Below are 15,336 nucleotides of genomic sequence, written 5' to 3'. Positions count from 1 at the left end.
AATTCATCTCATTTTTCAAAAGGATATTTGACTTGAGTCAGACTTACCGTTTTTCCGTGGAGGCTGGGCGCACTGACCGTGTGTGTGATATAGTTGGATGGAGGCAAAGAGCGCCTCTCCATGGTGGACGCCTACAGCACGCAAAGTTGATCGTGATGCAACCGGGTTTTAAAACACAAATTTAAGAGGAGGTTTTACCTTGAAGACTTGAGACTTGGTCCTGGGAGGTGAAATGGCAAACACTGTGTCCATTGCCGACGCATCGGTAGAGGGTCTTACTGTCACGCGGTCGATCGGGGTGTGCGGGCGGCGGGCGGGCGACAAGGTCCTGCTGGTCCCCGGCGGAGGCCCCGGAGGCGGGATGTCGGCGGGCGAAGGCGGTACGGACACGCATCGCGGCGGGCCGTTGTGCTTGGCGGCTGGAGGAAGGGCAGACGGCGGGCGGGCCCCGAAGGGATAGTCCGGGGCTGGCGTGTAGATGGGGGCCGTGGGGCTGCCGAGGCGGTACTGCTGGCGCTGCTGCCACTCGTACAGCTGCAGGATGGTGTTGGAACCCGGGCCGGCCAGATCGGGGGCGAGGCGGAAGTGGCTCATGCGGTCCTGGGCGTATTTGTACTCGCTGTGGCGTGCCGTTGGGGGGCTATTGCGGGGGGTCTTTGGCAGGGTCTGGTATGCTTCCAGGGTGCCGAACTTGGGCTGGGTGGGTGGCGTTCGGCGGGGGAGGGTGTTGTCTCGGGATGGAGGACTGTAACAAAATACACACAAGTGTCACGAGTTTTACTCAACGTTCTTTACATTATAGCGGATTTGCTGCATGTGTTGACAAGTTAGCTTACCCTTTCTGCACCTTGACCCACTGCTCGACTTGTTCTAGAGTATTCCGTCTCCGCATTTCCTGGGGGGCTTCCGGCGCCCTCTGGTACGTCCCCGCCGCGATCCCGTTAGGCTCCAAGATGGGGCTGTGCACCTCCACCAGACCGTTCCTGGTGCTGACACCAGGGGGCAGCGTGGAGGCGGACCGCGAGGGCGCACGAGACGGCACCCTGGAGACGGGAGCCGACGTGGACACGTGGTCCGACGCCAGGAAAGCGGTGGCCGTGAGGTTGGCGGGGAGGGAGGCGTGGGTGTCCATCTCCGTGGTGACGGGAGAGTCTTTGTGGAAGCTGCAGCGGTCGTCCATATCGTGATGTATGGGCTCCAGAAGGACCTCGTGGACGGTGTGTCTCTGAGGTTCTGGAGCCTTGTGGTTGTTGACGTGGTTGTTGCTGTGCGTGACGGTCTGATGATGCATCATCTGGAAGTGAGTCGACTGCTCAGATGCTCTGTGGAAAGTCCAGAGGCAAAATTAAAAACCCAACTCCCGTGTTGAAACCCTAATTTGGAATCCAACCCTGACTTAAAAACCTAACTTGAAGCATGACAAAAAAAAAACAGTCCATGACTTAAAACCCCCAGGTCCAAATGCAGCATCTGAATGCTTCACTGAGGATTTTTAAGATGCCCACAGTTCCCAACTGCGTGTGAGGAGAGCTGATGTTGTGTGCTTGAGATGTCGGAAAGCTGCCAAGTCAACTTTGAATTTAATTTGGCCTGACCTGACTGTTTGGGAACTCACTTAACGGGCAATTTAAAGCTCCATTGCTTTTGTTCAGAAGGGACATGGGAGGGTCAAGTGATGGTCAGGTCAGCCACAAAGGACAATCGGGAGTATGGCTGGACCCAAAAGTCAAACCAAGTTCAAGAATGAATGAATGAATAAATACGTTTTCCTGACCTGCCGCCTGTGTTGACGGGGCCTCTCATATTAGCGGCTTGGTTCATGGCCCTCAGCCAAGCGTTCATGTCCTCTTGCGTGTCGGCGCTGAAGAAGTACGTCCGCATGCCCGTGTGCTCCGCCTGAGAGCCAATCACAGAGCTGCGTTTGTAAACGTGCGAGCGCCCGCTCGGGTGGACGGCCTGCGGGGGGAGACAGAGAGCACAGCAAAGGTTTTCACGAAGCAACCTCATAGCAAACAAGGCTAAGTACATTCAGAAACGAGGACAAAGACAACGGCGGCAGCCAGTCACGATTAACAAAGACAGCTTTTGACCAATGAGAGCGAAGGAACAAAACAAACAAAAGCCCAAATGTTTGTGTATATTGGTTTAGAAACACGTCAGTGATTATTTTGCATAATTATTCCAACAGGTGTCCATCCCGACAGCAATGTGAAGATACAAATACATCACTAGCACAACATGATATCAATTATTGTCATTTTTTTTCTTGCTCAATGGCACTGAATGCGAATCTCTGAAGAGCACCTAAGGGAGTTCATCAGAGTGCTTTTAGCGTCCGCGTGGGCGGCTACGCGCTAGCGTAATAACTGCAGGAAAGTAAGAGGTGGCTATTTGTTTTCTTGTCCGTGAAATGTGGCTATTGTGGGAGAAGAGGGGTATTATTTATCTGCTTTCACTAAAAAATATTCATATTTCCTGGTAGTTGGTTGAGATTCATGAGGGCGGAGATGTACGGACATAGAAACAAGCATTCACACTCACGGGAGAGCAAACTGGGTTCATGTTCAGGCCAGACTGAATACTCTCGACAAACATTATACCTGGCTCGTGCTAGCTGGCTTCAAACATAAGCGCAGTTCCCCCATCTTATAAAGTGCTCGAACGCCCCCAACTGGACATGAAGAGTAATAACAGGCTCTTAAGTGCCCCAAATGTCTGTTGCTAATGCTAACCAGCTAATCTGGCTAACTGAGTTACAAGTAAACTCTTTAAATAGATTTTTTTTTTTTAATTTTCAGACCTCCTCTTAAAAAAATCACCCATAAATCCCGATTTTTATATGTAAAATTCACAAGATCACTGGATGATGTCACACTTTTTTAGCGGCTAATCGCGCTCCCGCCTGGTTTCCTTTCACTCGCCTCGCTTTACTTTCCATTCATCGCTTCCTTCCTGTCCTTTTTCCACGCACACATCAGTCTCACGTGTCGTCGCGCGCTATTTAAAGGCAGCATTGTGCTCGTAAAGATAAGCCTGAGCGCCCGCACAGCTCCTCCTGATAAACATGCATTCTCCCAAACTGAGGATTGATTTTAGAATGGGGGGAAAAAAAAAAAAGTATCCAAATGGAGACAATAATAGCCTTTGGGTGTCTCCCTTTCAAGTCTGCTGCTTTAATGGAATAAGACTCAGTGCTCTCCATTTGTAAAGATGCATTAATCGTGTAAGGAGGAATATAAACCTTTCAAAGACACTCTTCGGTATACATCTTTTTTTTTTCCGTTCTTTCTTCTCAGAGCCATTATTCCACGGCCCCTGAAATTTAGCACCACGATCCAGTTCCTGGCCTAAATAACGTCGGGGACCGCATCATCGGCGGACTGCATGCAGAAAAAGTTAGTCTGGACTTGAACAAGAAACCCCACGAAAAGCCACAAATGTCAAAATACGAAGAGAAAAAGCAAATTGACACGACAACAAGTTGCTCACCATCATGCAGAGACAGATGACAATGTGCAATGTACAGTTTAATCCCACATCCAGTAAAGAGGGGAGCGAGTGAGTACCTATTTTACGCGAGGACTGTCAATGGCGACACACTCGCAGGGGTGTGTCCCGGTCGGGCAGCCAACAAACGGAAAGAGAGGTGGAGGGTGGAGGTTTAAATTTTCACAATCATCATACACCAATTTATCAGCCCTCACAGACTTGTTGCTACTGGTCCTGAAAATTTTTGTCATGTATTTCTTTAATTAATTAATAAAATAATATTAAATTTACTCATCAAGACAAGTTTTATATTCACCTTTTAACAGACGTTACACACCCCTCTCTATTATCACCTAATTATAAATGACACGATTAAATATTAATGACACCATAATAAGTTCTTCAATTGAGCTTGGCTGCTTGAGATGCCTCTAATGACGGCTGTGCATGTTTTCCCTTCAGCGCCACGTCCGAAAATACGACAGACACGTTTTATTTATAGCCGGAGAATCCCCAAACGTGATCCAGCGTGGCGGCCAGCAGCTCCCACGACGGCGTGCCGACAATAAACATTAATAATTAAAATATGACTTGGACATTCATTCGTAGTGGCATCAGCAAAGTCTTTTGTCATTTTTTTTTTTTTTTGGTCAAACAGCAGTATGCAAAGCCACAAGATTATTCTAATCCGGAATGTTCCCCCCCCATTATAGAATGCGAGCGAGTGCATAATGTGCTAAGTCCAATGGCGGAGTTGTGCCAAAGGGAAATCCACTCCACAGCAGCGTCAATATTAAAACCTCCTTTGACAGCCGGAACAAATTTGACTACAGCAGGTGCTCTTTGCCAAATCACGCCGGAAGGCTTGTTCGCTTACTACGTTACAACGTCCTGTGTATTTACGATGGAATCTGCTCTCTATTGCTATCAAATAAACTTAACATCTATTCTCGTACAATGGTAGTGAATGAGTTCAAATCTGTCTTCATTTCTGCCTTCTTAAATTACTTTTCCATGAGTCCCTTCAACGTGACTCTACTTGTTGATTGCCCTTTTTTTTTTAATTGTGGATATTACTGCTGTGAGAATCTAATTTCCCTCACGGGGCTGAATAAAGTATTTATCTATCCACCAGATGAAACGTCTGCTCTTGATGAGTCATGAGCTCATTTAGCAAAACAACAAACACCGGCACAGATAAACAGATAAGTGATCATACTGTCGACAGTACCAGATGTGGTTATCTCCTCTTTTAGCAACGTGACAATCAGAAATTGTCAAACTTATGTCAGACTTAAGGTTTTGACTCTTCTCCATCATCAGTATTTTTATTATTTTTTATATGTCATACTTAAGTTTTCAACTCTTCATCATCAGTATTTTTATTATTTATTATGTATTATTTATATTATTTATATTATTTGTATTATTTGTATTATTTATATTATTATTTACTAATATTTACTATTATTTATTGTTATTTACGATTTTTTTTTTTTTTTATAAAAGCCAGATCTCAACCGTATTTATTACGAGGGATGCATTCCCAATTCATTGTTAATTAGTCCATTCAAATCGCTCGGTTTCTGCGTAAGTTAACGAAGTTACGAGGAAGAGGCCAACGTACCTTGAAGGCATACTTGCGGCTGATGTGGTCCTCAGGTCCCACGGGTGAAATGACATAGCTGGGAAGCGGAATGCTGCCCAGGACCGCCTCCTCTCTGCTGTCTGTGTGTGGGGAGGGAGGGAGGGAGGGGGCGAGGGATGGAGGGAGGAGACGATAAAAATATGTATCATTGGCTAATTGTTAGTACAAAAGCAGAATTAACCTCAAGCGGCGCTGAGAGAAGGAAAACAGATGTTAAAAAAAGACACGTTTTTAAATTTCAATTATTTCCTAGAGAAATTGTGTTCCACCTTTGAGGTTAATTAATTAAACCGAGCCAATAATTTAACCGCAAAGTGAAAATCAACAATTCCCAAATAAGACAGCGTCTTAATGACTTTCTATAAATAACACAGACTAAGTATTTGTGAGAGAGAAAGTACTGAACGATTATTACATCATAAAATGTACGGTACAAAGATGCAGAAGAACCTGTGCCCGCGTCTGACGGCCCGGGGTGCTGATAATTGTTTAAAAATAATACAAGGACCTTTGGAGGAGACATTCCCGAAATGTTAGACAACACTGCCCTCTCACACTTTGCATGATGGGCCAGACTGGAGTCAAACGGCTTCAAACGTTCTTGAAGCTCTTAAGCAAAATTGAATGGCGAGGCGGCTTTTCATCATGTCGAGTGCAGAAAAGAAAACATCTTTGAAGTCATGAGAGAAAAGGGCGAGGGGGGGAAAAAAAGGAGATGAAGAATTGATTTCCTGGCTGGAGGCGTTTCTGAAAGTGTTTTGATTGACGTGATGGAGATAAAATGACAAAGAAAAGTCACGTCGAGCAGACGGAGGCGGATGTCGGTGTAATTCTTCATCTTAGCGAGACATTTCAGACAGTTTGTTAGGCTTTCCGATACTTTTCTGCTGTCGCCGATGCACAGTGTTCAACCAAAGGATTACCGTAAATTTCGGACTATAAGCCGCGCCTTTTTTCGCTAATTTTGAACCCGGAATCACGAGTTTTCGCTGGTGCGCCTTATAGTCCGGTGCGGCTTATAGTCCGAAAATTACGGTAATGAAGATTTTACCTTTGTAGTAGAAGAGGCAGAATTCAGACAAGACGAACCACTTCCTCTTCCAAAGGCGCATCCCGGAACTGTCCTGGAAAAGGAAAAAAAAAAAGGATTAGCCGAGTCGAACAGTTGAGACATATCGCTTGTCCTTGTGCAATGGTTTTTTTGGGAGTCGTGACCACACACCTGTTTATACAACCATCCTCGGACCACGACAGGTACATTGGGGTTCCTCTTGATGGCCTGATCTCGCTTGCCGAAACTGTGCACCCTGGCGCCGACGGAGCGAGAACCCTGAAAGAAAACGTCAAGTTCCGTCAGTACATACAACAGCAATGTGCTTAAGATAAACTAGACTGAATTCGATTAGAAAATACAATATAATCAAATTGAAGTAACCTAAATACTGTGCAAGTTTATTGGTCGGGTCAAATTGACCCGGAATAAGACAAAAACATAAAAGCTGCAGCAATGTGCTTAGGATAAGCGAGCTTGAATTCGATAAGAAAATATAATATAATCAAATTGAAGTAACCTAAATACTGTCCAAGTTTATTGGTCGGGTCAAATTGACCCGGAATAAGACAAAAACATACAAGCTGCAGCAATTTGCTTAGGATAAGATGGATTGAATTCGATTAGAAAATATAATATAATAAAATTGAAGTACCCTAAATACTGTCCAAGTTTATTGGTCGGGTCAAATCGACCCGTAATAAGAAAAATCCATACAAGTTGCAGCAATGATAAACTGGACTGAAATCAATTAGATAATACAATATAATCAAATTGAAGACACAAATAAACACATTTGGCAACAGGCTACAGTCCCAGCAGCACTTTGTCTTCCAGCGTGGACCTTCGCCCACACATCAGCGTGATCTTTTTCAGGAAGGCCGACTTGTTCTGGTTACATAAGCCCCACATGCATTAGACCACCGGCGACCGAAAAACTCAATAGGCTATTAGCGAGTGGGAGGTTTGAAGAGCTTTCATGCGACCTGCAAGGCTACGCTACGACAAGAGAAAGATTCTGAAAACCGAAAGCGTCACCTCAAATATGTGTCAAGTCGTACCATTCGGGGAAATGACGCAAACATTTTCCGTTCCAGCACGTCTTGAAGTCGGACCCTCAATTCAGCGAGGGTGAAAGGAGCACCACAATATCGTATTTTTTGACATTTCCATATAATACACTGCCAAGAACAGAATTAATCGGAATCCCCATCAGTTCAGCTTACAAATCAATTCAGCAAATCACAAACTGTTTGATCATCGTGTACCAGGAATAACCGGCCTTATCCGCTGTGTACACATTCATCAAATCTCATTACACAATCTTCTGGTCGGATATATCAGCAGGAAGCTTCGGGCACTGTACGTACACACACAAGCGTACACACACACACACACTTATCACGATTGTATGATTGAGTGAGACGCTACACGAGGTTTGCACAGCAACAAGTCGCTCATTTGGAGGCGATTGGTTGTCCAAGCGTGACACAAAGTCACACACAGACACACACGTTGAGAGAATGCTAAGCATGTTTCATACATCCTTGCTGTTTTTAGCTAAGGGCTAATGTGCTAACATGCTAACAGGTCAGAAGACAGTGATTTTTTTAAAAAGTGAAAAGTCAGAAGTTTTAAGAGCGAATAATTGAGGTTGCTATTCGTTAGCATTTTTAGCACTCTCTTCAGCGAGCCTTTCAAGCGTCAAATTTTTTCGCCAGAACCTTTTGAAACATGACGACTCGGAAGTAAACTTGCCCTGAGCTGTTCATTAAAAATTTAAAAAAAAAACTTCCCCTGCTTCGATTGGGGAGGACAGGCCGGCTCAGGTATGTTTTTCAAGTCCGTTTTATGTGGCAAGGCAAGCCACGCTGCAAACTTTGAAACCTCAACTGTCTAGTCTGACATCAAAAAACAAATATGAAGATGATGTGCAAGAAAATTTTGCAGAGGAAAAACAGCTTATTTACATCTGCTTACCCATTTATATCAAATACGACATTTATGCTTTTTCAAAGAAGCCAGTGAAGAGGGAAATGAAATGACTAATTTATTTCCGACCCATCTTTTTAAAATAGCAAATATCAAAGTGCATTATTGACAGTGACTTCTTCCCAACCTGTACCTCCATGGTGTCAACTCAATTTGTTGGCAAAATGCTGTCTAATCATCTCTTGTGATGTCTTCAAAGTGATTTTTTTTTTTTTTAATCCTCACAAAAAAAAAAAAAAAGCCGAGACGAAATAGGGCGCAGCAGGAATTCCTAAATGGCTCTTTCTAGCTTTGATGCTTCTTACTCGAGAACATCACCAAATCTGAACGGGAGGGGAGGGGGGGGGGGAAATGAGAGCTCAAGGGAGGACAATTGTGACACACGACTCGAGGTGGAATGTACGGCGAGGCGCTTCCTCTGATGTTTTTTGTCAGAGGTGGAATGAATGAGATTCATTTTGCGATGGCAATGCGCCACACGAGGGAGGGGGGGGTTATCGTTCCTCGGAAACTCTTGTCACAATGAAGCAGCTACATTTCCCTTGATGTTTCATGGCAGGGCTGATGAGCACTTGGGGAGGGGCGACAGACGGGGCAAACAGAGGGCATGGTGGCGGGGCATTTTGATGAATGCCCCGTCATTGAGGCATCTCACCCCCCGTGGCATATTTTCAATCTTACAGCTGAAGCACCTGTTGAGCGGTCACGCAACGAAAAGAACAACTGGGAAAATAGAAAAAAAGTCGAAATATTGAGCGAGAGGTGGAATAAGTAGATCTAAGCGAGGGATAGCAAAGGCTGCTGCAAAGACGTCTGGATGAGGAAAAAAAAAAATGAGGCCAAGACACGGAACAAAACAGCGTGACAACCAAAACGTTAAATAGAAAGGCTTGTCAGATCGACGAGAAAAGTTAGCTTTGATTTCTTCAACTCAAATGACGCGAAAAGTCTTGCAGCGTTTTGACTCTTTTTTTTTTTTTTTTCTTTTTAATCACGTTGGCAACATGTGATGGCTGCGAGGCCAACAGACAAAAGAGCCAAAAAAATAGAAGACAATAGCGTGTGTGCAAATCGCATCCACTCGGCTCACACACAAAAACAAACAAAGCAGTTATTAGAATCGTTTTTGGATTCGATCCAAATGATTCTTTTTCTTTTCTCATCCCAATAGCACCGATAAAAAAATGGTGGCCAACCGACCTACTGGATTAATTGTGTGTCACTGACCTTGGCGTTGGGGGCGGCGTCCGCGGCAGAAGAGGTGGTGATGGTGGACACCTCGCTGACGGTGGTATTGGAGAGCTGCTCGACGCCAGGGTGGGACATGACGCGAGGACCCGGCGGCCTGCAAAGCGCAGAGAACATTTTTGGACGGGCATCATTACAACATTCACAGCTAGAAAATTCAACCTGAGTAGAATTTGAATATCTGCGAGAAGGGAATGAAGCAAGAGCTTTGAAGTTACCAGCGATGGGAGACGAGAGCGAAACTCCCGCTGGGATGGCGTTTATTGAAAACCATTCGTGCTGCTTGGGAATTTTAAGCGCTTCTTCTCACTGACAAAAAATGCGTTTCTCAATGAAATGTCGAAAACCGGCTTGGTCACATGACTCCCATTCAAAAGCAACTGGCTATATTTGGAAACAAGAATATAAATTTGATGTTTACAATGTGTCGTTCCATCTCTGCCTCGCTCGGTTGTCCCTCCTCACCCCCCCTTCCCCCTCTTGTGCTTCATTAAACATGTCTCTCCTCCTCTTGTGGTCGTTCGTGTGTGTGCCCGTGTGTTTGTGCGACGAGCCAGCAGGTTACATTGTTCCCGCGCTGTCTGCTGATGGATCGGTCTTATTAACGGCGGCGGCGTGGGCGTCAAGCAGGCCCGTCGTCCGAGCGGCTCTGATCGAGATGTGATGGCGAAAGCGGTGCCATTTTCTGTGTGCGTACGAGCGACACTTGAGAATGCCCGCTTTCTACTTTCTATCATATTCAAATATGATATTTTTAGGCAGGCATTTTTTTATGTCAACTCTGACAGCCTGGAAACTGCAAGTGAAGGCTTGACAGCAGCCGGCCCGGGTGTGTGCGTAGGTCGGCTGGTGTCAGAGAGGTTATCGCGAAAGAGTGGAGTGGCTCAAGTGTCAGGACTTTGTGGAGAGCACCTTATCGTGGTCTCTTATTTTGGAAACACCAGAGAGTCCTTTTCAAACAATTGAAATTTAATTCAAATAGAGGTGACAGAAGATCCCTAGTCATTGCGCTATGCTAATCTATGCTAATTTGTTGATCATGCTAATTGGTTACTAATATTACCTCGGAGAGCTCTCAGTGATTAAACTATTCAACACCAACCTTAAGGTGCGTTTTAGATTTTAAATATTACATCATAATTTATATAATAAGAAAATTATATTATAATAATGATATTATATTAATAATTCATATAAGGAAATAAATTCAATTGTTCCTCTATTTATAACCAAAACGGGTTTTCTTATATAATGAGTAAATTATATTAAAATGATATTATATTATATTAATAATTCATATAATAAGAAAATACAAAAAAGTCAATCGTTCCTCTATTTAGAACCAAAACGGGTTTCCATAGAGCTACAAAGCGCTTTTAACAGCTTTCTGATTGCGAGTACTGTAATGAGAGCACTCCAGCGACGGAACTGCTCGTCCTTGACCTACCAACATTTTCTAGTTTGCCTCTTTATTTAGAGAAAAATAACATGTGGAGAAATGAAAGTGACACAGCCAGATAAAAAAAAAAAAACTCCACTGTAGACATTCTAGAAAATTATGCAAAATGTATTTAAAAGAGCTGTCTGACTCAGCATAAAAAGAAGCAACAAAGCATCACTCACTGTTCTTGAGGGAGAAAATCAATGTTCTCTGAAGAAACTTGCCCGGTCACGGGATGCCGAAAGGTAGTGGTCCTCTGGTTATGACTAAAACCAAAGAAAAATAACAAGGTTAGCAAAGTTCACTCGTAGCCTCAACGCGATGACAAGCCAAACAGTCTGAACACAAATGGGATGATAAAAGGCCCACCCACACCCCACTGTCCTTGCCTGTGTGGACTCAGCACAAAATACTGGCTCGAGCAGGACTGGGCCTCCCCGGTATTCAAAGAGAGATAAACAAAATGGCCGACCACTAGTTAATACATCAAAGTTAAGTCTAAAAATAAACTTGGTGCTACCGAAATAAAAAAAAAATAATCAGGCAATGCTGTGACATCATCGTCACAAAGGCATTTATTGACTTTCAAGTTACAACTTCTGAGTTGTAGCGTTAGCTTTTAGCGTTAGCCAGAGCTAACTTAGCTAGGTGCTTTAGAATTGGCTCCTAACAAGTATTAAAGTGACGAATGAGTACAAAAAACTAGACTTTTAAGACTTTCTGTCTCCAGTTTTCTTGAAACCTCTTATGATAGACATCCAGACTAGGTTTTGTGTAACAAACCGGCTTTAAGGAGCCACTCCCCCTCTTTCTAAGAATCCCCGCCACCGAGGAGCCGCCATGTCGTTGGCGTCATCTCACCCTCGCGTTTGACCTTCCATCCAAATGCGAGTGGTATTTACCAAAGTCAGGAGGTAAATGCTGAGGGGGTTACATAAACACTTGAGGCCAAGTTTTTTGTGACACAAAATAGCCACCCCCCCGTCCCATGTCATGCAAACACATGATCTGTCATTGCAATGCTGCACCTGTTGTCACACACAATTTCGCAAGAACATCCATCACTTGACAGTTGCAACTGGTACCTCAATTGCAGGGCTCGAAACAGCTACATCTGCACCCTATTCCTAAATATCGGGACATCTTTGGCCATTGGGGATGGCCCTCAATGAGATATCGACGTTGTCCTTCCTTTAGACAGAAACCCGGATGTGCGGCAGACATTGTTGTTTCACTGGTAGTGGGTGTTCTCCGAGTCAAAGGCCGGCTCTATTTAAAGGTTTTTCCACACGAAATGCGTTTGAAGTGCAGCGAGGCGGAACGGCGTGGCGAGAGACAAGGTCATTCCCATTCCGCCACCTTGTGTGTGTGTTGGTTGGTTTAGAACAAGTACAGTAGGTAGAATAATGAATCCTATAAAGTTGCCAGATCTGAAAATATTTCGGTGTGCACGTTCAGAGTTCATAATTAGAAGACATATCTTCTTGACGTTCGAACATCCGTCCAGACACACACTTGCCATGCCGTTGCTAAATAAACCCGGACAGGAAGCAGCCATGTTGTTTACCTTTTGTCCGCGTGGTTACTTTAAGGGCTCTACTCCTCCGCGCGTGAAAATGTGCCGACTCCACGCCGGCATGTTCAAAACTAGTATGCAAATACACACACACACACACACTGCATTGAGTCAACGTGCTGAATTCCAAGCCGGCTTGAGCTGTCATTGAATTCCAGCGAGCATACGGTGCTGACACATTTGGTTCGCTGCTGACATCTTCTCTTGATCGGGTTTCACGTGAGAAAAGCGGTGAGAATCTTTTTAGGATACATAAACTATTTGATTAGGGGGGGTTATGATATATAAAATACAGCCTTAACGCTCTATGATTGCAGTTTTAAGTTAAAATATCAAAGCGTAGAAAAAGCCGATAATAAAACACTCCGGTGTCTCATTTTGAAAAGGATGCTTGTCAAATTATGGAGTGCTTCTAATTATTAATGATGAGAAAAGCCTTCAAGTGAGCAGCACTTAGATTTCAAGTTTTCTTATTCTCCTAATCAACTCGAGAAAACTGAAAGAATTAGTCGCCAGAAGTTCAGAAAGGCGAGATGCACAATTTGCAGCCTGATGATTAGGTAAATCAAAAGCACTGGCAGCGCTAACGGGGGGGCCCGCAGGGGCACTCACCTCCCTCTTCCCTATAGGGCACATATGAATTTTGACAGATTTAAAGTTTGTAAAATCGGACCCTCTGAGATATCCTTGTACCCTCCACGACCACCCCCAAGGAAAAAAAATCGGAAGCCCACAGAAATCGAAAGTACCGTAATTTTCGGACTATAAGCCGCACCGGACTATAAGGCGCACCAGCGAAAACTCGTGATTCCGGGTTCAAAATTAGCGAAAAAAGTCGCGGCTTATAGTCCGAAATTTACGGTATTAAAGCTGCATCATGATGATTGCAGCTCGTCCCATAAATTTGCTAAGCACTGCCTATTAAGATTCACCGCTTGCATATTGCTGGCACCATCGCTTCCCGTCTGGTGTATCTATCTGTGGAGACTCAACGACGTATGCGTCAACTTGACAACAAATGAGGGGGAAACACCCAGACAGGCGTTAAAGCTCGTCTCACGCCGTAAACACTTCACACGCTCCGTCGCTCTGCTTGATGACAGATGACAAATGGTGGAGGAAAAAGAAGCCCCGTGAGATGAACATGCAGATGCGGAAGCTCCGAGACACACCTAATACGCGATAATACGTCCAGAGTAGTTTCGAATGAAGCCGTTTGTTGAATATAAGAAATGAGTGTTAATTAGCGACTGCAACGTGGGTTTTATGTTGAGCGAGATGGATGATGCAAAGTGAAAGGAGAGGCAGAGGATTACGTTCTTAATTCTAATTCATTCATGTAAATCGGGCATTAGCGACCGCTAACGCTTAATCCCATTGGCGGTAGTGCTGGTGGAATAACAAATGAAGACAAATACAATAATTACGAAAAGGCCGGTCTGTCATCTGGAGGTCGTGGTAGATACGGGCGCTTAACCATTTTTGACATTTTAAACAAATTTCTAATCAAACATTTATTGATGGGAAGATTTAGCAAAACAGCTCAAATTGATTCCAACAAATTAAGATTGAGCACATGATTCAGTCTAAATACAAATTTACTGAGGAACCAATAAGTGGCGCTGAAGTTTGTTTCAGAAGCTATTGCTAAGAATCAATAATGTTCCTACCCTGGGGTGCTATTTTATTGCTCCTTTCAAATCTTTTAATACCACTCTGCTTGGAGCCGTCTCCTCTCCTCTTTCTTTTTTGCAGCCTTGTCACCTTGGGTTAACGCTGTAAAGTGCCACTTAATTGTCGCGCCGCTGAGAAACGCCGTGACAATTCTTCAGCGCTGATGAGCCTTCTTGATTGTCTCCGCATTTGCGTCTTGTTTTGAGGGCGGGTCGGGCGGTCCGTATCGCTCCGTCGGAAAACAACAGCCTGAGCCCCGACTACTTTGCATTATGATGCCGTAAGACAGAGTAGCCCTCAACGCCCGCCCGCCCACTTACCCAAACAGGCCCCTGAGAGGTTTCAGGACATCTTGTTGCCATGGTAACATCTAGATGAGACCATCTATAGCTTTAAATAAGCCCCCCTACTTTCATGTCCAGCGCCATAGATTTTCTCAAACAGCGCTGGGATGAGATTAGAGTACTTCCAGCAACGCCTCATCAAAATATTGTGCGTGCGTGTTTATTTGTGTGTCTGTGGCGAGCTTTTAGGAAGGGAAAAGAGGCAGTCGGCATGGCGACTGACAGCCTGGCATGCTAATAGACGACACGTCGACAGCGCATTCAAAAACATTTCACAGTGTCCTGAAAGGTCCTCACAGGACAAAATGTGCATTTGCGTGTGTGTCTAAGATCTGAATCAAAGCCAAAGTTTACATAGCGGGCAAGAAAAAAAAAAAAAAGGCAAATATCAGGCATTTCTCAAGTACATCGAAAATTTTAATTTGAATGACTGAAAATTTTAATTTGAATGATTAAAAATTGCACTTAAAGATCAGGAGATGGGTGACTGATGTCACTGGTCGCAGTTTTAGCTACCCTCAAATTTTTCAAATTCCCTTTTTTCATAGCGAATCTCAAAATTGTCCAACTTTAAAGACATGTACATGATGTAGCCGTAAAAACCTGGCCATCATGCGTCCTTGCTCCTTTATTCACTTCCTGGCAACAATGAATAAACTATAGCGGAGGAAAGCTACATCACACACAATTCCTATCTAAATTTAGCAACAGCCAATTCATATCTTACTTGCAAACATCACCGAATATGATTAAATATCACGCTAAAGTCACATTAACACACACATTAAGCAACACTCACCGATGAAACCACAAAAGCTCCCTACGTAGCACAAGCTAGCTAGCAACTGCTTGCTAACCGCTTCTGCTGTGCCA

General features: G+C 44.2%; 1 protein-coding gene across 11 annotated transcripts in view; it reads right to left on the bottom strand.

Annotated features, from left to right (window-relative positions):
- The window catches only part of LOC125970916 (pleckstrin homology domain-containing family A member 7), a 36,586-nt gene that overhangs the window by 7,224 nt on the left and 14,026 nt on the right, over positions 1–15,336 (bottom strand). For 9 of the 11 annotated variants that reach the window (XM_049723670.2, XM_049723666.2, XM_049723668.2 and 6 more), the window contains 9 exons: positions 11,052–11,135; positions 9,408–9,525; positions 6,360–6,467; positions 6,189–6,261; positions 5,117–5,217; positions 1,775–1,956; positions 837–1,322; positions 199–745; positions 48–131 (listed from right to left, as the gene is read on the bottom strand). In XM_049723670.2, the coding sequence (XP_049579627.1) occupies positions 48–131; positions 199–745; positions 837–1,322; positions 1,775–1,956; positions 5,117–5,217; positions 6,189–6,261; positions 6,360–6,467; positions 9,408–9,525; positions 11,052–11,135 (1,783 nt within the window). Of the gene's footprint in view, positions 1–47; positions 132–198; positions 746–836; positions 1,323–1,774; positions 1,957–3,566; positions 5,085–5,116; positions 5,218–6,188; positions 6,262–6,359; positions 6,468–9,407; positions 9,526–11,051; positions 11,136–15,336 lie in introns of those variants that run through there. The other 2 variants (XM_049723671.2, XM_049723678.2) reach the window with 2 other exon arrangements.

The sequence above is a fragment of the Syngnathus scovelli genome, chromosome 6, assembly GCF_024217435.2.
Source record: "Syngnathus scovelli strain Florida chromosome 6, RoL_Ssco_1.2, whole genome shotgun sequence".
NCBI classification, from domain to species: domain Eukaryota; kingdom Metazoa; phylum Chordata; class Actinopteri; order Syngnathiformes; family Syngnathidae; genus Syngnathus; species Syngnathus scovelli.
Note: the sequence above shows the minus strand (reverse complement) of the source record. Positions and strands in the feature narration are given on the sequence as shown.